General features: G+C 38.0%; 1 protein-coding gene across 2 annotated transcripts in view; it reads left to right on the top strand.

Moving 5' to 3' along the window:
• The window catches only part of SERINC5 (serine incorporator 5), a 133,406-nt gene that overhangs the window by 87,491 nt on the left and 30,124 nt on the right, over positions 1–15,791 (top strand). For both annotated transcript variants that reach the window (XM_056824818.1, XM_056824820.1), the window contains exon 6: positions 11,758–11,969. In XM_056824818.1, the coding sequence (XP_056680796.1) occupies positions 11,758–11,969 (212 nt within the window). The remainder of the gene's footprint in view (positions 1–11,757; positions 11,970–15,791) is intronic.

Raw genomic sequence — 15,791 nt, 5'->3', positions numbered from 1 at the left:
GAGGTGTCGTCGACTTGGGTCTTTCCTGGTCTTACAACTGGATAGCTCAATGTAAAATCCTTTATTAGCATTGTATTAATAAAGTTTATACTTCTTTTTTTTAAATAAGAATTAGCTACCCTGGATCAATAATGTCACCCATAATGATCCAATTTAGTAGGTGTATTCATTTTTTTCTTCCATTAAGAGCTCATTCTACAGAAAATGGATTCACTTCTTCACTTTTAAAAAAAAATCTCCCTTTTTTGTTGTAGTAGTCAGATTGGAAAAGTCCTAGTACATGGTAACAATGATGAATATGGCACAGTAACATGAGACCAAATCAGTTTTATTTGACATCACCAAGTATGAAACAAATAAGCAAAATATGTAAAGCCATTTTGTGGTCCTCTGAAATCTAGTTCAGTATCAAAGAAAAGAATATTATTATAATTTAAAATATGAAACTATCAATTTTTTGTTGAAATTTTAATGTTATACTAATTGGTCGTAAATTACTCCTGTTATTTACCAGGCCAAATAATAATTAAAAAGTGAAGTAATTTGTTAATTTCCACAGTTTTCTTCCCTGTTTTGAAAAAGAATATCTCATAAAGCATGGTGCTATGTAGACTTTTTTAACCTAAGAATTAAATAGCAGGAAGATTATCTGCAACCTCTCATGCCACCCCCTTCCCCCTCAAAAAGAGAATAGTTTTCTGGGTTTTCACTTGAGTCAAGTACTCCCAAAGTGATTTTCCCAATCCTCCTCAGAGACCAGAACCCAGCCAAGAGTTGTGATGTCCAGGTTCAGCTTGCCAGCAGTGTGGTGCTGTCTGCTTCTGTATCAGCCTTTTTCTTGGCCCCTTTCCCACAGGGGCATGCCTATTTGTAGCAGGACATGGAAGCAAATGAGTCTCAGAGATTTTAAAAACCACTTATCCTGACAGATTTCTTGATGTGTGGTGTCCAGATTTTTTTCCCATCTGTTTATTGAGCTGGCAACACTCAGCTAGGCAGGATGGTCCATTTTTATTATATTGGCTCGTCCTATCCATGAGCAGTTAATGTTTTTCCAATTGTTCAAGTCTAGTTTTAGTTGTGTGGAGAGTGTTTTGTAGTTGTGTTCATATAGTTCCCATGTTTGTCTCGGGAGGTAGATTCCTAGGTATTTTATTTTGTCTACGGTGATTTTGAATGGGATTTCTCTTTCTAGTTTTTGCTGCTGAGCTGTGTTGGAGATATATAGAAAAAGCTGATGATTTATGTGGGTTTATTTTTGTATCCTGCAACTTTGCTAAAGTTGTTGATTGTTTCAATTAGCTGTTTGGTTGAATCTCTAGGATTCTTTAAGTAGACCATGTCATCTGCAAAGAGTGATAACTTGGTCTCCTCCTTGCCTATTTTGATGCCTTCAATTTCTTTTTCTTTAATTGCTACTGCTAGTGTTTCTAGTACAATGTCAAATAGTAGAGGTGATAATGGGCATCCTTGTTTCACTCCTGATCTTATTGGGAATGAATCTAGTTTATCCCCATTGCAGATGATATTAGCTGATGGTTTTTAGATATATACTGTTTTATTATTTTAGGAATGACCCTTCTATTCCTATGCTTTCTAGTGTTTTTTAATAGGAATGGGTGTTGTATTTTATCAAAGGCTTTTTCTGCATCTGTTGAGATAATCATGTGATTCTTGTTGGTTTGTTTGTTGATGTGGTCAATTATGTGGATGGTTTTCCTAATATTGAACCAGCCCTGCATCCCTGGTGTAAATCCTACTTGATCATGGTGGATGACCCTTCTGATCACTTGCTGGAGTCTTTTTGCTAGTATCCTATTTAAGATTTTTGCGTCTATATTCATTAGGGATCAGCTAGGCATAGAATCAGCAAGACCATAATTCTTATGCAGCCTCAGGCACTTAGTCCTTGGACAAGTAATTTTACCTCAGTTTCTTCAATGGTGAAATGTGGATAATAACAGTACTGGTTACCTCTCAGGGTTGTTGTGAGGTAATATTTATTAAAAATGCTTAAGTGAAATGTCTGACACATAGTGGTTGTTCTATAAATGCATATTTTCCCCCTTTCCCTTCATTATCATCACCATCATCGTTTTTAAGTCTTTATTGTCTTTTAAAAACTTTTTCAATTACATGTAGAAACAATTTAAAAAGATTTTATTTTTTTATTGTCATGCAAAACCCTCATACCTAACAAAAACCTCAAAATAAAACCATAAATACACTGATGTGAAAGATAGTAGTATGCTTTGATCTGCATCCATCCAACTCCTACCATTCTTTCTCTGGAGAAAACAATTTTTGACAGTTTTCTGATATTTTGTGATTCAGTTTTTTTCCCCCTCTCCTTCGCCTTTCCTGAGGTGGTAAATAATCTGACATAGGTTGTAACAGTTGTCACACAGAACATATTTTCATATTCCTCATGCCTCAATAGAAGACAGGTACATATACAGTAAAAAGCTCATCAGGGAAATAAAGTGACTGATTGGGGTGCTTTAATCTAGAATCAGACTCCAACAGTGCCTTCTTGGGCTATAGACAGCAATTTTTATCATGAGCCCCTTGCGATTATTTTGGGACCTTATTTTATTGATAAAAGTTTACTCCACAATTGATCATTGTACAATATTTCTGTTACTGTGTGCACTGTTCTGTTTCTGCTTCATCTTTTTTTTTTTAATAGGGAAAAGCATAAGGCAGTTTATTCATCCAGGAAAACTTTACTTAGATCTCAGGTTGGCTGGGGGTGGGATGGGAGGGAGGAAAGCTTCTCTTTTAATGCATGGAAGATGACTCCAAATGAAGGGCATGTCAGAAGAGCACAAGCAATGTTCAGAAGAAAGATAAATGCTTTTGAAGAACTGGGTTCAAATACCACTTGTGATACTACCTGTGGGATTTTAGACAAATCACTTTACTCTCTGTCGGTCTGTTTCGTCCTCTGCTTTTTTTGTGGTTTGCTCATTTTTCCTCTCTAATTATAGGTTGGCTTGGGGGATGATGTGATGGTCTGAGGGTGAGAAGCCCCCCTCCCTCTGCTAATTCAATTGACCCTTGTGATTCTGATAGCTTAAAGACTTGCCTCAGGCTTAGGTGTAAGCTTTTGATCTCACTCAGATCTTGATCTGCTCCAGAGCAGGCTTAGTCTTGTTATGATAGGATTTTAGGAGGATACATCCTAGGAGGAAAACACATAAGGGATAACATTTAAATAGTAATATTTTATTGGAGGTTGAAGAAAGGGTTTGGGGGAGGAAAATGAGGAAGAAGGAGACCTTATCTTTTAAAACCCTTAATATTGTAAATAATAAGTAACAAACCTATCTGACTATAATACTGTTCTAAAGGTCAGTCCACCAAAGACCCAAAACATACTGACAGGAGGTTGTTGAGGTTCAAAGTATGGCTGAGGTCTTCCTCTTTATTCTCTTTAGTCCAGCTAAAGGAAGTGGAAAGAGTTCTGCTTTCTCTTAACAGTAGATCTTCCTGTCCAAAGTCCAGTGGAGTCCAGGAGAGAGAGATAAGGCTTGCCTGTTAACTCCAACATCAGCTGGGGTTAATTCCCTCTCTGTGCAACAGCTTCATAACCATCATCCTGTCAGCTCAGAAAAGATTCTCTGGGGTTCTGTCTCATGGCCACAGGGACTCTGATTCCCTTCCCACGATTCATTCCCATGGCAACACTCTCAAGTTTTTGGTCTCTCTGTACTTGATCCAATCAGGCACATCCTTGATTGCCCTCTCTTGGAGTTCCTCAGGTTTTTTTTTCTTTTAATGTTATTTAATTGATTAATTAAGACAATTTTCCCATTTTTACATGATTCATGTTCTTTCCCTACCCTCTTCCCACCCCCCTCCCATAGCCAATGCTCAATTCCACTGGGTTTTACATGTGTCATTGATCAAGTCCTATTTCTGTATTACTAATATTTGCACTAGAGTGATCATTTAGAGTCTATATCCCCAATCATATCCCCATCGACCCATGTGATCAAGCCGTTGTTTTTCTTCTGTATTTCTACTCCCAGAGTTCTTTCTCTATGTGGATAGCATTCTTCCTCATAAGGCCCTCAGAATTGTCCTGGATCACTGCATTGCCACTAATGGAGAAGTCCATTACAATCGATTGTACCACAGTATATCCATCTCTGTGTACAATGTTCTCCTGGTTCTCCTCCTCTCACTCTGCATCAATTCCTGGAGGTTGTTCCAGTTCACATGGAATTCCTCCACTTTATTATTCCTTTTTTCACAATAATATTCCATCACCAACATATACCACAATTTGTTCAGCCATTCCCCAGTTGAAGGGCATCCCCTCATTTTCTAAATTTTTGCCACCACAAAGAGTGCAGCTATGAATATTCTTGTCCAAGTCTTTTTCCTTATTATCTCTTTGGGGTACAAACCCAGCAGTGCTTTGGCTGGGTCAAAGGGCAGACAGTCTTTTATCGCCCTTTGGGCATAGTTCCAAATTGCCCTCCAGAATGGTTGGATCAATTCACAACTCCACCAGCAATGAATTAATGTCCCAACTTTGCTGCATCCCCTCCATCATTCATTACTTTCCTTTGCTGTCTTGTTAGCCAATTTGCTAGGTGTGAGGTGATAACTCAGAGTTGTTTTGATTTTCATTTCTCTAATTAACACTTTTTCATATGCTTATTGATTTTTTTCTTTTCTTGAAAGTTGTTTCACTCTCTTTGTTGGTTCTTTCACTCCTGTATTCATTTTGTAGTAAAATGGAGAGGATTCTCATAGTGGCACAGAGCTGCTGAGGATTACTCCACCATCTAGGCTCCACCCTCCCCACCCCCCACCTGTTTCCTCATCTGTAAAATGAAAGGGTTAGGCATCCTAAGATGGTCTCTGAGATTTCTTTCTATGGTCTTAAGATCTTCTAACTCAAAAACTGGGCTTGGAGTAAGGAGGATCTGAATTCAAATTCCCTCAGACACATTATATGGGTGACCCTGAGGAAGTTTCCTCATCTATAAAATGAAAGCATTGGACTCAATGACTTCTAAAGTCCCATTTAGCTCTGAAGAGAAATCTTATGATTATAATCCTTGTTACAAACAAGTTGACAGTTTATTTAAAGACCTAATTCACTAAACTTTGAGGAAGCTTATCATCTCACCACAAGGTTAACTCTCCCCCTGTTTGTGATAACTCATAGAAAAGATAAATACAGCATGCCATTCAGTCTCCAGTGACTACTTCCCCTCCTTAGTGATGCTGGGAGAGATGGGGTGAAGAATAGGAAGCTAAGATGTCACTTGGTACTCTTAATTTTCGACCATTGACCAATGAATGCTTTTATATGCTACTGGTGGAACCAAACCACATTCTCATTGACATTCAGTTTATTTTGAGATTTGGTTAGTCATGCAGTGCATTAGTCTTCCTTTACAGATTCATACAATCTGCAAATCTTTCTGTGCTTTGTAGGAGGTAGTGAGGTAGAGTGCTAGAAATGGAATCAGGAAGACCTGAGTTCAAATATGACTTTAGACATTTCCTAGCTAGTTGACCCAGACAAATCACTTAACTGATTGACAAGAGGATTCACTAGAAAAGGAAATGGCAAAGCACTCTAGTGTCCCTGCCAAGAACCCCCCTGTGGATAGCTATAGTCCATAGGATCATGACAAATGTTATTCAGATGTGACTGAACAACAGCTACTCTTATGCCTTTAAAGCTTTAGCTTTATTTTTCTTCAAAGTCAGATTATCTCCTGGTTGTATTGGAAGTCAAAGTAAAGACAGATTAGAAGAAATAGCTCCAGTCCAACCTTTTTAAATGTTTTAAACTCTGAAGAATGAATAAAAGCAGTCGCCATGGACTCTCATCATTTCTCTCCTGATCTGGAGGAGTCTAAAAGAACCCAGAAACCTCATTAGCCAACCTTTAATTTCCTTGCCAAGTGTGATGTTGATGTAGTTTATAGTCTCATTTGCAAAAACATTTTAGAGGATATGATGGAAGACTGACTCATAAAACAGCATGAGATGATAAATTGAATCTACAGAAAACTTGGCATGAGATTCAATTGAGTCATATCATCACAAAGACATAGATGAAAGTAGGAAGGGCCACAGCTAGATTAGTATTTTAATTGTAATTTGATAGTGACCTGTTTTCATTACAATGAAGTGAAATGATGATATTTGAACTCTCCTACCTTATCCCCTTAAGGGCTACTGTGTGGAAATGGAAATAACTTAAAAAAAAAATGAAATTGAGAATTGCACCAGGACCTGACCAAGTGCATTCAGAGGAAATCTGCAGTAGAGGCACCACAATTCTGAAAGCATCTTGGATCTTTTTTTTGGTCTTTGAGATACCTGAGAGAGAATATTCATTCTAGAAGAATGAAAAAATTGTAACTAATAATCTCTGTCTCCTATTTTTTCCTCTTACCACCAAAGATAACCAAGAAGATAATAATTACTGACCCACATATCTCAAAATTTCCCCCCCCCTAAAAACCCTTACCTTCCATCTTAGAATCAATACTGTATATTAGTTAAAAGGTAGAAGAGAGGTAAAGGCTAGGCAGTGGGGGTTAAGTAACTTGAACGGGGTCACAGCTAGGATGTATGACAAGATTTGAACCCAGGACCTCCCTATTTCTAGGCCTGACTCTCAATCCACGGAATCATTTAGCTTCCCCCTTATTTCTCAAATTTTTGCCTTTTGTGAATGAATGAGAAATTAACTATTTTGTATAGCAAATTTTATCTCAAGTTTCACATAACTAGCTGAGATTTGGGAAATATAAAAATATCAGTGTCATTCTTTTGTTGATTTCTTTTTTTTTTATCTGGTAACTTGGTACATTGGAAAGAAAATTTCTTGGAGGATATTGAATATTGGAGGCTTCTGATTTTGTCTCTACTTCTTATCTATATTACCTTTGGAGAGTCACTCCAAAGGCCTCTGTGGGTCTGAGAGATCTTACCTATCAAATGAAGTCAGACCAGATTACTTCTGGGAGATCCTCCTCAGGTCTACATATATAGCTGATTTAGAAGAAAATGTAAGCTTGGAAGGTCTCCTTCAATGAGGTGTCTTCCATGCATAGATTCTAGGATATATGTGACCACAAAGATAACCTTTTCAATATAATGTCAGATTAAATGAGATACAAAATGCAGAGAGAGTTAAATGCTTTCTTAAGTTGTTTTTCATTGTTACAAAGTCCCTATTGAAAGCAAAGTTAAATTCTTCTGTTTAGATCTGTGATGGCAAACCTATGACACACGTTTCGGCACATGGGGAGGGGAGGGGAGGGGCCAGGCCATGGGAAGACTGGGTGGGGCTCCAACCCAAGTGCAAGGGAGAAGTACCTAAAACTGATTATCAGACACTTTTAGCATCCTGAAAAATATAGCAATGGCTTTACTCACAATTTTTCCCTCTACACTTTTGTGAGACCTTATTCTCAGCATTAAATAATATCAAAGCCAAGAAAAGAAACAGGTTGACAGATGAAGTTAGGTAGAACCTGCTTAGGCTTGAAGTGTACAAAATACCAACTTTCAATAGAAGATGTAGTCAATGAAATTCAGCAACAAAAAAGTCACTAATAGGCAGGTTAGTTAAAGAATTCCCCCTCCCCCTCACTTATCTTAGTTCATGGCACCCCACACAAGTTAAATAATATCAGGACCAACAAAAGAAACCGACTGATGAACAATGAAGTCACTAAGCAGTTAAGTTAAATAATGAGTTTTTGGTGTATTAAATACAGTTAAATATTACAATTATACATTTTTAAATTTAAATTATAAATATCATGAAATTATGGTGTTTTCTTCTCAAGGTGACACACCACCTGAATTATGCTCATTTTTTTGGTGAATTTTGACACACCAAGCTCAAAAGGTTGCCAATCACTGGTTTAGATAATACTGTCAAGCCCCAGAATAGCCTCCCAAACTTCAGTGAAATTCACACTAATGTGAACCATCCATGCTAGAAAAACAAAGTGGATGAAAAAAACAAATTACCCAGATGGTGACACATAGCTCAAAGACAATAGCCTGACAGCTGATTCATGTTCATGTGTTTTTTCTTTTTTAATCCCCTATCTTTCCTTTTTGAATTGATACCAAGTTTTAGTTTCAGGACAGAAGAGTGTAAGGGCTAAGCAATAGGAGTTTAAATGACTTGCCCAGAGTCACACAGCTAGGATTGTCCAAGAACTTCCCAGGACTTCCCATCTCCAGGTCTGACTTTCTATCCACTTAGTCCCATCTAACTTAAATAGATCTTGCTGATGTATAAGTTGAGTTGGAAGAAATAATCAGACTGGATTGCCCTTGGTAAATTGTCCTGTGCTTTCAATGATTCCTATATGTAGCACATTTCTTTAACTCCCATATTATTGTAGTGATGAGATATGATCTTGAATTGTTGAAAAGTAATCAAAATTATAAAAAACCAACAGGGCAGTGGTACATATAGGGATATATATTATATATGTTTGTATGTATATATATGTATGTGTTATCAATAATGTGAGGAGTGGGCCTCATGTTAGCACCCTGTGGTTCACTTTTTTTTAATCCTTTGGTTAGGGTAAAACCCAGGTTCTCCTGACTCCAAGCTCTAGTCATGGTACTCTCTAGCTGTCCCTACTTCTGAGATCTAAGAATGAGGTTCTCATCAGTCATTGAACAAAAGAGGTTTTACTTAGTTATGGCCAAGAAAGGATATTAGCAAGGATTTAGTAGCACTTGGTTTCAGTTTTGCTAACATGTGGATTCACTCCATCCTTGATGGAAATCTCTCGGGTCAGAAAGACAGTATGTGATGACTGTAGTGGCCTCATGGCATGTACCAACACTGAGGGTACCATACTCCATGGGAGAGAGACTTCCAACCAGGAAACTGTCAAGGGAGGCTAGTGTGGGTTTAACCCATGTTGTTGGTGGGAGATAGAAGGAACTGGAAACCCCAGGTAGATATTAGTTCTGTCACAGTTGGAGATTGCCATGTTTGAAATTACAGTAAGTGCTTTCCATCAAATCCTTCAAAAGTAAGTATAAAAGAAGACATGGTAGACTAATGAATCAAAGAAGGGTCCAACTGAACAGAGGATTGTCTTTACACAAATCATTTTTAAAAATCTCACACATAGTCTTTCAATTGGATTCTTAAATATTTTTTTCTTCCAGAAGCATCTGGTGCCACAGAGGATAGAACTCTGGGGCTGGAATCAGGAAGATCTGAGTCCAAATGTGGCCTCAAACACTTAACTAGCTATGTGAACCTAGGCAAGTCACTTAACCTCTGTCAGTCTCAGTTTCCTCAACTGTAAAATAAGGAACACAGTAGCATCTACTGTGAAGATCTAATGAGACATTTCTAAAGCACTTAGCCTGATGCCTGGCCAGAGTAAGCACTTAATAAGTGCTCCCTTCTATCCTTCTTAATTTTTTTCTACTCTTTTTTTACCTTTTAATTGGGGAGTAATTTTGTGGTCAGTACTTTTGAGTCATTGCTGTGCCATTGTTACCGCAACAGGATTGTCATCCTACCCTTTCCCGTTTTCATTCATCTTTGCTTACAGTAACTTTTTATCATAGGTTTCCTTGAAAGCCTTTCAGTTTTGTTAAAACAGTAAGAAAATTGTTCTCTTTTTTCTTTGCTGTATTTGAATGAATGCAGACAAAAACTAATTCTGAAAGTCAGATGACAATGATTCATGTAATTTTTTAAAATTTTGTTTCTCTTCCCCTCTGTGAACAGTTTTTTAAAAAAACCCTACCTTTGGTTTTATGATTCGTATTAAGTATTGGTTCTAAGGCAGAAGAGCATTAAGGGCTAGGCAATAGGAGTTAAGTAACTTGGCCAGAGCCACATAGCTAGGAAGTGTCTGAGGCCAGATTTGAACCAAGAACCTTTAGTCTCCAGACCTTGCTCTATCTCTGAGCCATCTAACGTTCCCTCTTGAACAGTTTCTGAAGGTTTGAAATGATGCCTTTTCCCCTTCTTTCTTCCTTTAATAATAAGCTTTTTTATAATATATAGGTTTTTTTCTATCAACATTTTTATTGGGAAACCATATTTAAAAATCTATCTTTTGTTTATCTTCTGTTTTTTTTAAACTTCAGTTGTTAAAAAAAATTATAGGCAGAACAATTTTTGACAGTTGTCTGACATTTCATGATTCAGATTCTTTCTTCCTCCAGTTTTTTATGTAAACATTCCCTTGCTTCCCCCCGCCCCCTCCTGATTTTTCCTGGTCTACCTTTGTCTCCATCATTATAATTACTGCTCTTTTACTTAGAAAACATGACTTTGAATAATGCTAATTTGGTCACAACTCTGAAGAAGAGAGATGGCAGCTATTAGAGCTGCTGAGACAACTCTGGAATCAGTTTGGTTCAGTTAACTTCTATTAATACCTAGTGTGTGCTAGGCTCTATGCAAGGTGTTGGGAATACAAAAAACAAAAATGAAATGGTCCTTTCTTTTTGAGAACTTATGTTCCACTGGGGGGAAGCGACATCTGTACCGATAAAGTAACGGAAAATTTATACAAAGTAATTGGACAACTAGGAGTCAGGAAAAGGCTCCTGAGGGCAGTGAAAACTTGAATTGATGAGATCTAGGAGTTCCAAAGAAGTGGAAATGAGTGGGGCATCCAAGGTATGGAGGATGATCCATGTAGAAACATGGAGAGAAATGTGACAACAGTATGTTGTATGCCTGTTTGACCTGAATGTTGAGAATGTAAAGGAGCAGAATGGGTAATCTACTTGGAAAGACCGATTGATTCTAGATGTTGGAGGACTCTCAAAGCCAAGAGGGCTTTGCTTTAGGTAGGCAGCTGATGGCACAGTGGATAGAGAGCTGAATCTGAAAGTCAGGAAGACTTGAGTTTCAATCTGTGTGACCCTGGGCATGGCACTCTCAGTTTGCCTCACTTTTGCCACCTGTAAAATTGGGTTAATAAGAGCCTCCACTTCTCAGGGTTGTTGTGAGGACCAAATGAGATGGAAATTTGAAAGCACCAAGCATAGTGCCTGGGACATAGCACCCTATAAATGTTACCATCATTTTTATTTTTTCCTCATCTATAAAATAGGTATAATAATAGCACCCACCTCCCAAGGTTGTTGAAGGGACCAAATAAGATCATTGTAAAGCTCTTCACATAGTTCCTGCACATAGTAGGCACTGTATAAATGTTAGCTATTTATCCTAGAGTCAATAGGGAGCCAACCACTGAAGCTTCCTGAGCAGGGAAATGGCAAGGGAAGACCTGATAAAGCTACTCGGGTACTTCAGCCTCTTCCATAATAATGAAAAGCTTCCTTGCATAGAATCTTGGAGAAGAACTGCCTTAAGTGTGACCAAAACTCATCATAATATGTCATTGTAATTAACGGTTTGTGAAGATGCTCCAGATGAGAAACTTCGGAACTCTACAGCTTGGAATGCAAGCATCCATTTAAAGTGATAGGGGGTACCCCAAACTCGTAGCCCTGGCCAGAATGGTTCCCACTAAGCATTTATGATTTTATAGACCAAGAAAGGTCAGACCTTTCCCAGACCACTTAGCATTGTCACGGGGTGCATTCATTTCAGAAAGCCAGCATGTGCCTTTGGTACGACTCAGTTACATCATCCTGGGAGCTGAATACAAGGCATTTATTACTCCAAGAGTGCATTATAAGACAAAGGATGGCCTGAGTAATCTTCCTCTCTCTCTTCTCTCCCCTCCTTGGAAATAGGACCGCAGGGACCGTTCATAATAAGATGTGGTACGCCTTCCTTGCCCTGGTGACTCTTCTCATGTACACGATTGCTGTGGGAGCTCTGCTTCTGATGGCCTGGTTTTACACATGGGAGGAAGAATGCTTGCAGAACAAAATTTTCATCGGTGTCAATGGAGGCCTCTGCCTGCTTATTTCACTGGTAGCCATCTCGCCCTGTGTACAAAATCGTAAGCATGGTGACTCGGACTGTCTCCCTTACCCTCCCTCTGTCTCATTGTCTTGGAAGCTCTAGAATAGGGGTATCCCACTCAAAGAGGAATGGGTTCCAGGAGGGCTTACCAGATTTAGTCAAGCCCACATACCTGATAAACTTAGGGGAACCTGGGTAGGATAAGGGGGTACCCTCTATTTGGCTGTATTCCAGCCCACCCTTAGGTGGCAGATCCTACAGGTTAATAATTGGGGGCAGTAGGAAGAGTGGCCCTGGGGTGAAGGATAATGTACAGAGCGGAGGTTCCAGAAGGTCCTGTTGCCCCCTGGCTTAGCTCCCCCCTCCATACCCATGAACACCAGGGTCAACTCCCAGTGTAGCTCTTTCAGGCCACCCCTCTGGGCTCTTGGTGTCCTGGGTGAATCGCTCCGGAATAAGAACTATTTAGTGACTTTGGGAACTCCAGCTAGTTTGGCTTTATCTCAGAGACACAACTTTCCAGAAGTACTTGTGCAGGGAGGAGTGAGCCGCATTTAAATGTATTATTGTCTAGAGAGTAGCTGAACTACGTTTAGAATCGACTGCCCCTTGCCCCATCAGAACCATAAATTCGGGGCAATATCTGGGATGTATGTGTGTACACACACATTTTATGTGCAAACACATATACATAAAATAATAGCTTACATGTGCTTACACATACAAAATATTAATAGTTGTGTAACAGTTTTATATGTGTGTGTGTATGTATGGTGAAATAAATGTGTATCGTGTATACTTGTGTATGTGTATATGTAAAAATAAATGTGTATGTTTATATGTGTCATACATACCCACCCAAGTTCCTATATATGTATATACATGCATATATATGTTGTCTGTATACATACATATTCATGTACACACATTTATGTATGTGTGTATATAGATAGATAAAAGCCTATGTATAGATTTAGATAGAAAAGAAAGAGAAAAAAGAAGAGAAAGAAGGAAGGAGAGAGAAGTGAAAGGAAGGAAGGCAGGTATGTATGTATGTGTATCTAGGTAAGATAAAAGCATATGTATAGATAGATAGAAAAGAAAAAGAAAGGCAGGAAGGATGGAGAAAAAGGAAGGAAGGAAGGAAGGAAGGAAGGAAGGAAGGAAGGAAGGAAGGAAGGAAGGAAGGAAGGAGAGAGAAAAAAGAGAAAGGAAGTATGTATATATGTGTGTGTGTATATTTTTATATATGTTATATATATGTTTTTATATACGTTATATATATGTATATATCTATATTTTTGTATTTATGTTTTTGTATTTTTATTTAATATAAATATAATATAAAATGTATTTATATTATATTATATATGTATATGTATATATGTATCTGTATATATGTATATGTATATATATATATATATATGGAGGAGTAGCTAGATTGCCTGCCCTGGAGTCAGGAAGACTTAAATTCAAATTGAACCTCAGATGTAGCCCTAGCTATGTGACCTGGGCAAGTTACTTAACTCTGTTTGCCTCAGTTTCCTCATTTATAAACTGAGCTGGAGGAGGAAATGGCAAACCACTGTAGTATCTTTGCCAGGAAAATCTCAAATGGGCTCCCTGAGAGTGGAAAAGACAAACAAAAAGAACAACATGTATATACATAGAGTAGGACCTTGTTTTACATGAACTCAACAAACGTGAATTTGGATTTACATGATTGGCAGTCAAAAAACTAAAGGCAGAAAAATACGTAAAGTAAGAAATTTTTAATTACATGCTCAATTTGCACCATTTCCCCAAGTTGTGTCATGTCTCCCAGCAGCTCGCCCAATCAAGCTTATTCTCCCTCTGTGAAACGCTAATGTGAGCCATGCCCTTGTTTTGTGCCAAGCATCAGCTCGTGCCTCAATCTTTTTCTGGAGTTCTCACTTGTAACAAGCTGTGTCCTTGTCCAAACAGTGCTTCTCTTGGTTTCATTAAGACTGTAGAAGAGATGCAGGTAGCTCTGATAAGCTAAAGTCAAGACATAAAGTGTCTAGCAATGCTTCTATAAGAAATACTTATTAGAAAATCGCTTTTAGGCACGATTTTCAGCTTAGGAGAAGGGTCTTGGAATGTATTGTGTAAAACAAGATCCAATTGTATAAAGAAATACTACACACACAGCGTATTTCTAATAGAAGAACCCAGAGGCTAGGAGTCAGTATTAGGATGGTTCAATCAATCAATATTTATAAAGCACCCACTAGGTTTCAGAGATGCAAACATAGCAAAATAAGGCTTCTTTATTTTAGCCTGATTTTGTAGTTAACTAAATGTGTGCCCTTAGGCAAGTCAATTAACTTATCTTGTGCCATTTTTTTTCACCTCTAAAATGGATGAATGAGACTGATTCTTACCCAACTTCAAAATGTAAAATTATGGATGTTAAAAGTGCTTTGAATCAACAAAATTATATTAATCACCTTCCTGTAGCCAGGCACTCTTCTGGGTATATTTGGAAGGGTAGAAGTCTGGAAAGGAGTTATTACTAACTAATGGACACATATTCTCCTAGTTTCTTATAGCAGCGTTGTCCTGGTAGTTTCTTATGGAGAAGCTGATAGCATTTTTGTTCCTAGTTCAGAAATAATGAATTAGAAAGGGATGTTTAAGATTCACAGAGCTCGCCTCACATTTTTGAGGATCTCAGCCAGCTCTTTTATCTTTGGGATAAAGTAAAATAAGCTAAAACTCCATGATGACATGACCATGGCTAGATTTCAGGGGAGGGTCCATGAAGTTGATTTTTAAAAAAATCCTTATTTTCACTAACTTCTAACTAAATTGAGCACTTCTATTAATGAATTTAAAAAATGATATAAAAAAGGGTTAAAAACATCTGATTTAAACATATTCAATGAAATAAGTCAAGGAAGGCTTTATTTCAGAAGGAAACATGGGAGATTTTTCCATGCAGCAGAGCCATTTGAGTTTTAAAGATTTAGTGTCTTGATGAGTAATTTGTGAACCATTTGTCATAATTGTAGAATTAACATAAATCCATAAAATTGGAACCAAAATGATTAGTCACAAAACAAGCTTAATGACTCTGAATTATACCAGAATTAGCCTGTTCATTTTAAATCCCCAGAATCTTGGAAGCCAGGGACACCATTCTTTCTTGGAACTTGAGTCCCCAAAGAGATCTTCCTTAATTGGCACCAGTTTTGTTCTTTACTCAGAACTCCATCAAGCAATAGTATTGTTGCCTTTGCCCTTTTATAGATGAAGAAACAGAGAGATGCCTTGCCCTCCCTCCCTGGAGGCTGATGTGCATATAGCTGTGAAATAGAATTTGTAGTGCTCTGCTCCCAAGATGTCTCTTATTTACCCATCGAGCCACCTGGGATCTCTAACAATAATTGGAGTGACAATTTTCTTATAATGTGCTTAGGAATCAAATTAGATTTCAGGATGCCCCTGGGGCTGATTACATTTCAGCATCATTATAATGAGATGTTAGCAGTGTGGGCCACGGTATAGTCCTGCTCTAAATTTACTTTTTCATTCTCCTTTAAAATGTATGTGTGTGGGATGGCTCAGTGGATAGAGGGCCAAGTCTGGAATCTGGAGGACTTTGGTTCAAATCTAGCTTCAGACACTTAACCCCATTTTCTTAGATCTTGCCCTACTGGCTTACAGTTGTTACTAAGACAAAGTAAAGGTTTTAATACATGCACATGCATTATAGATTAATTAATTAATTAATTAAATTTTCATTTATTTGTTTGTTTTTTGGGGGCCCTTACCTTCCATCTCAGAGTCAATACTGTGTATTGGTTCCAAGGCAGAAGAGTGGTAAGGACTAGGC

This window comes from Monodelphis domestica, chromosome 3 (genome assembly GCF_027887165.1).
Source record: "Monodelphis domestica isolate mMonDom1 chromosome 3, mMonDom1.pri, whole genome shotgun sequence".
Lineage (NCBI taxonomy): Eukaryota > Metazoa > Chordata > Mammalia > Didelphimorphia > Didelphidae > Monodelphis > Monodelphis domestica.
Note: the sequence above shows the minus strand (reverse complement) of the source record. Positions and strands in the feature narration are given on the sequence as shown.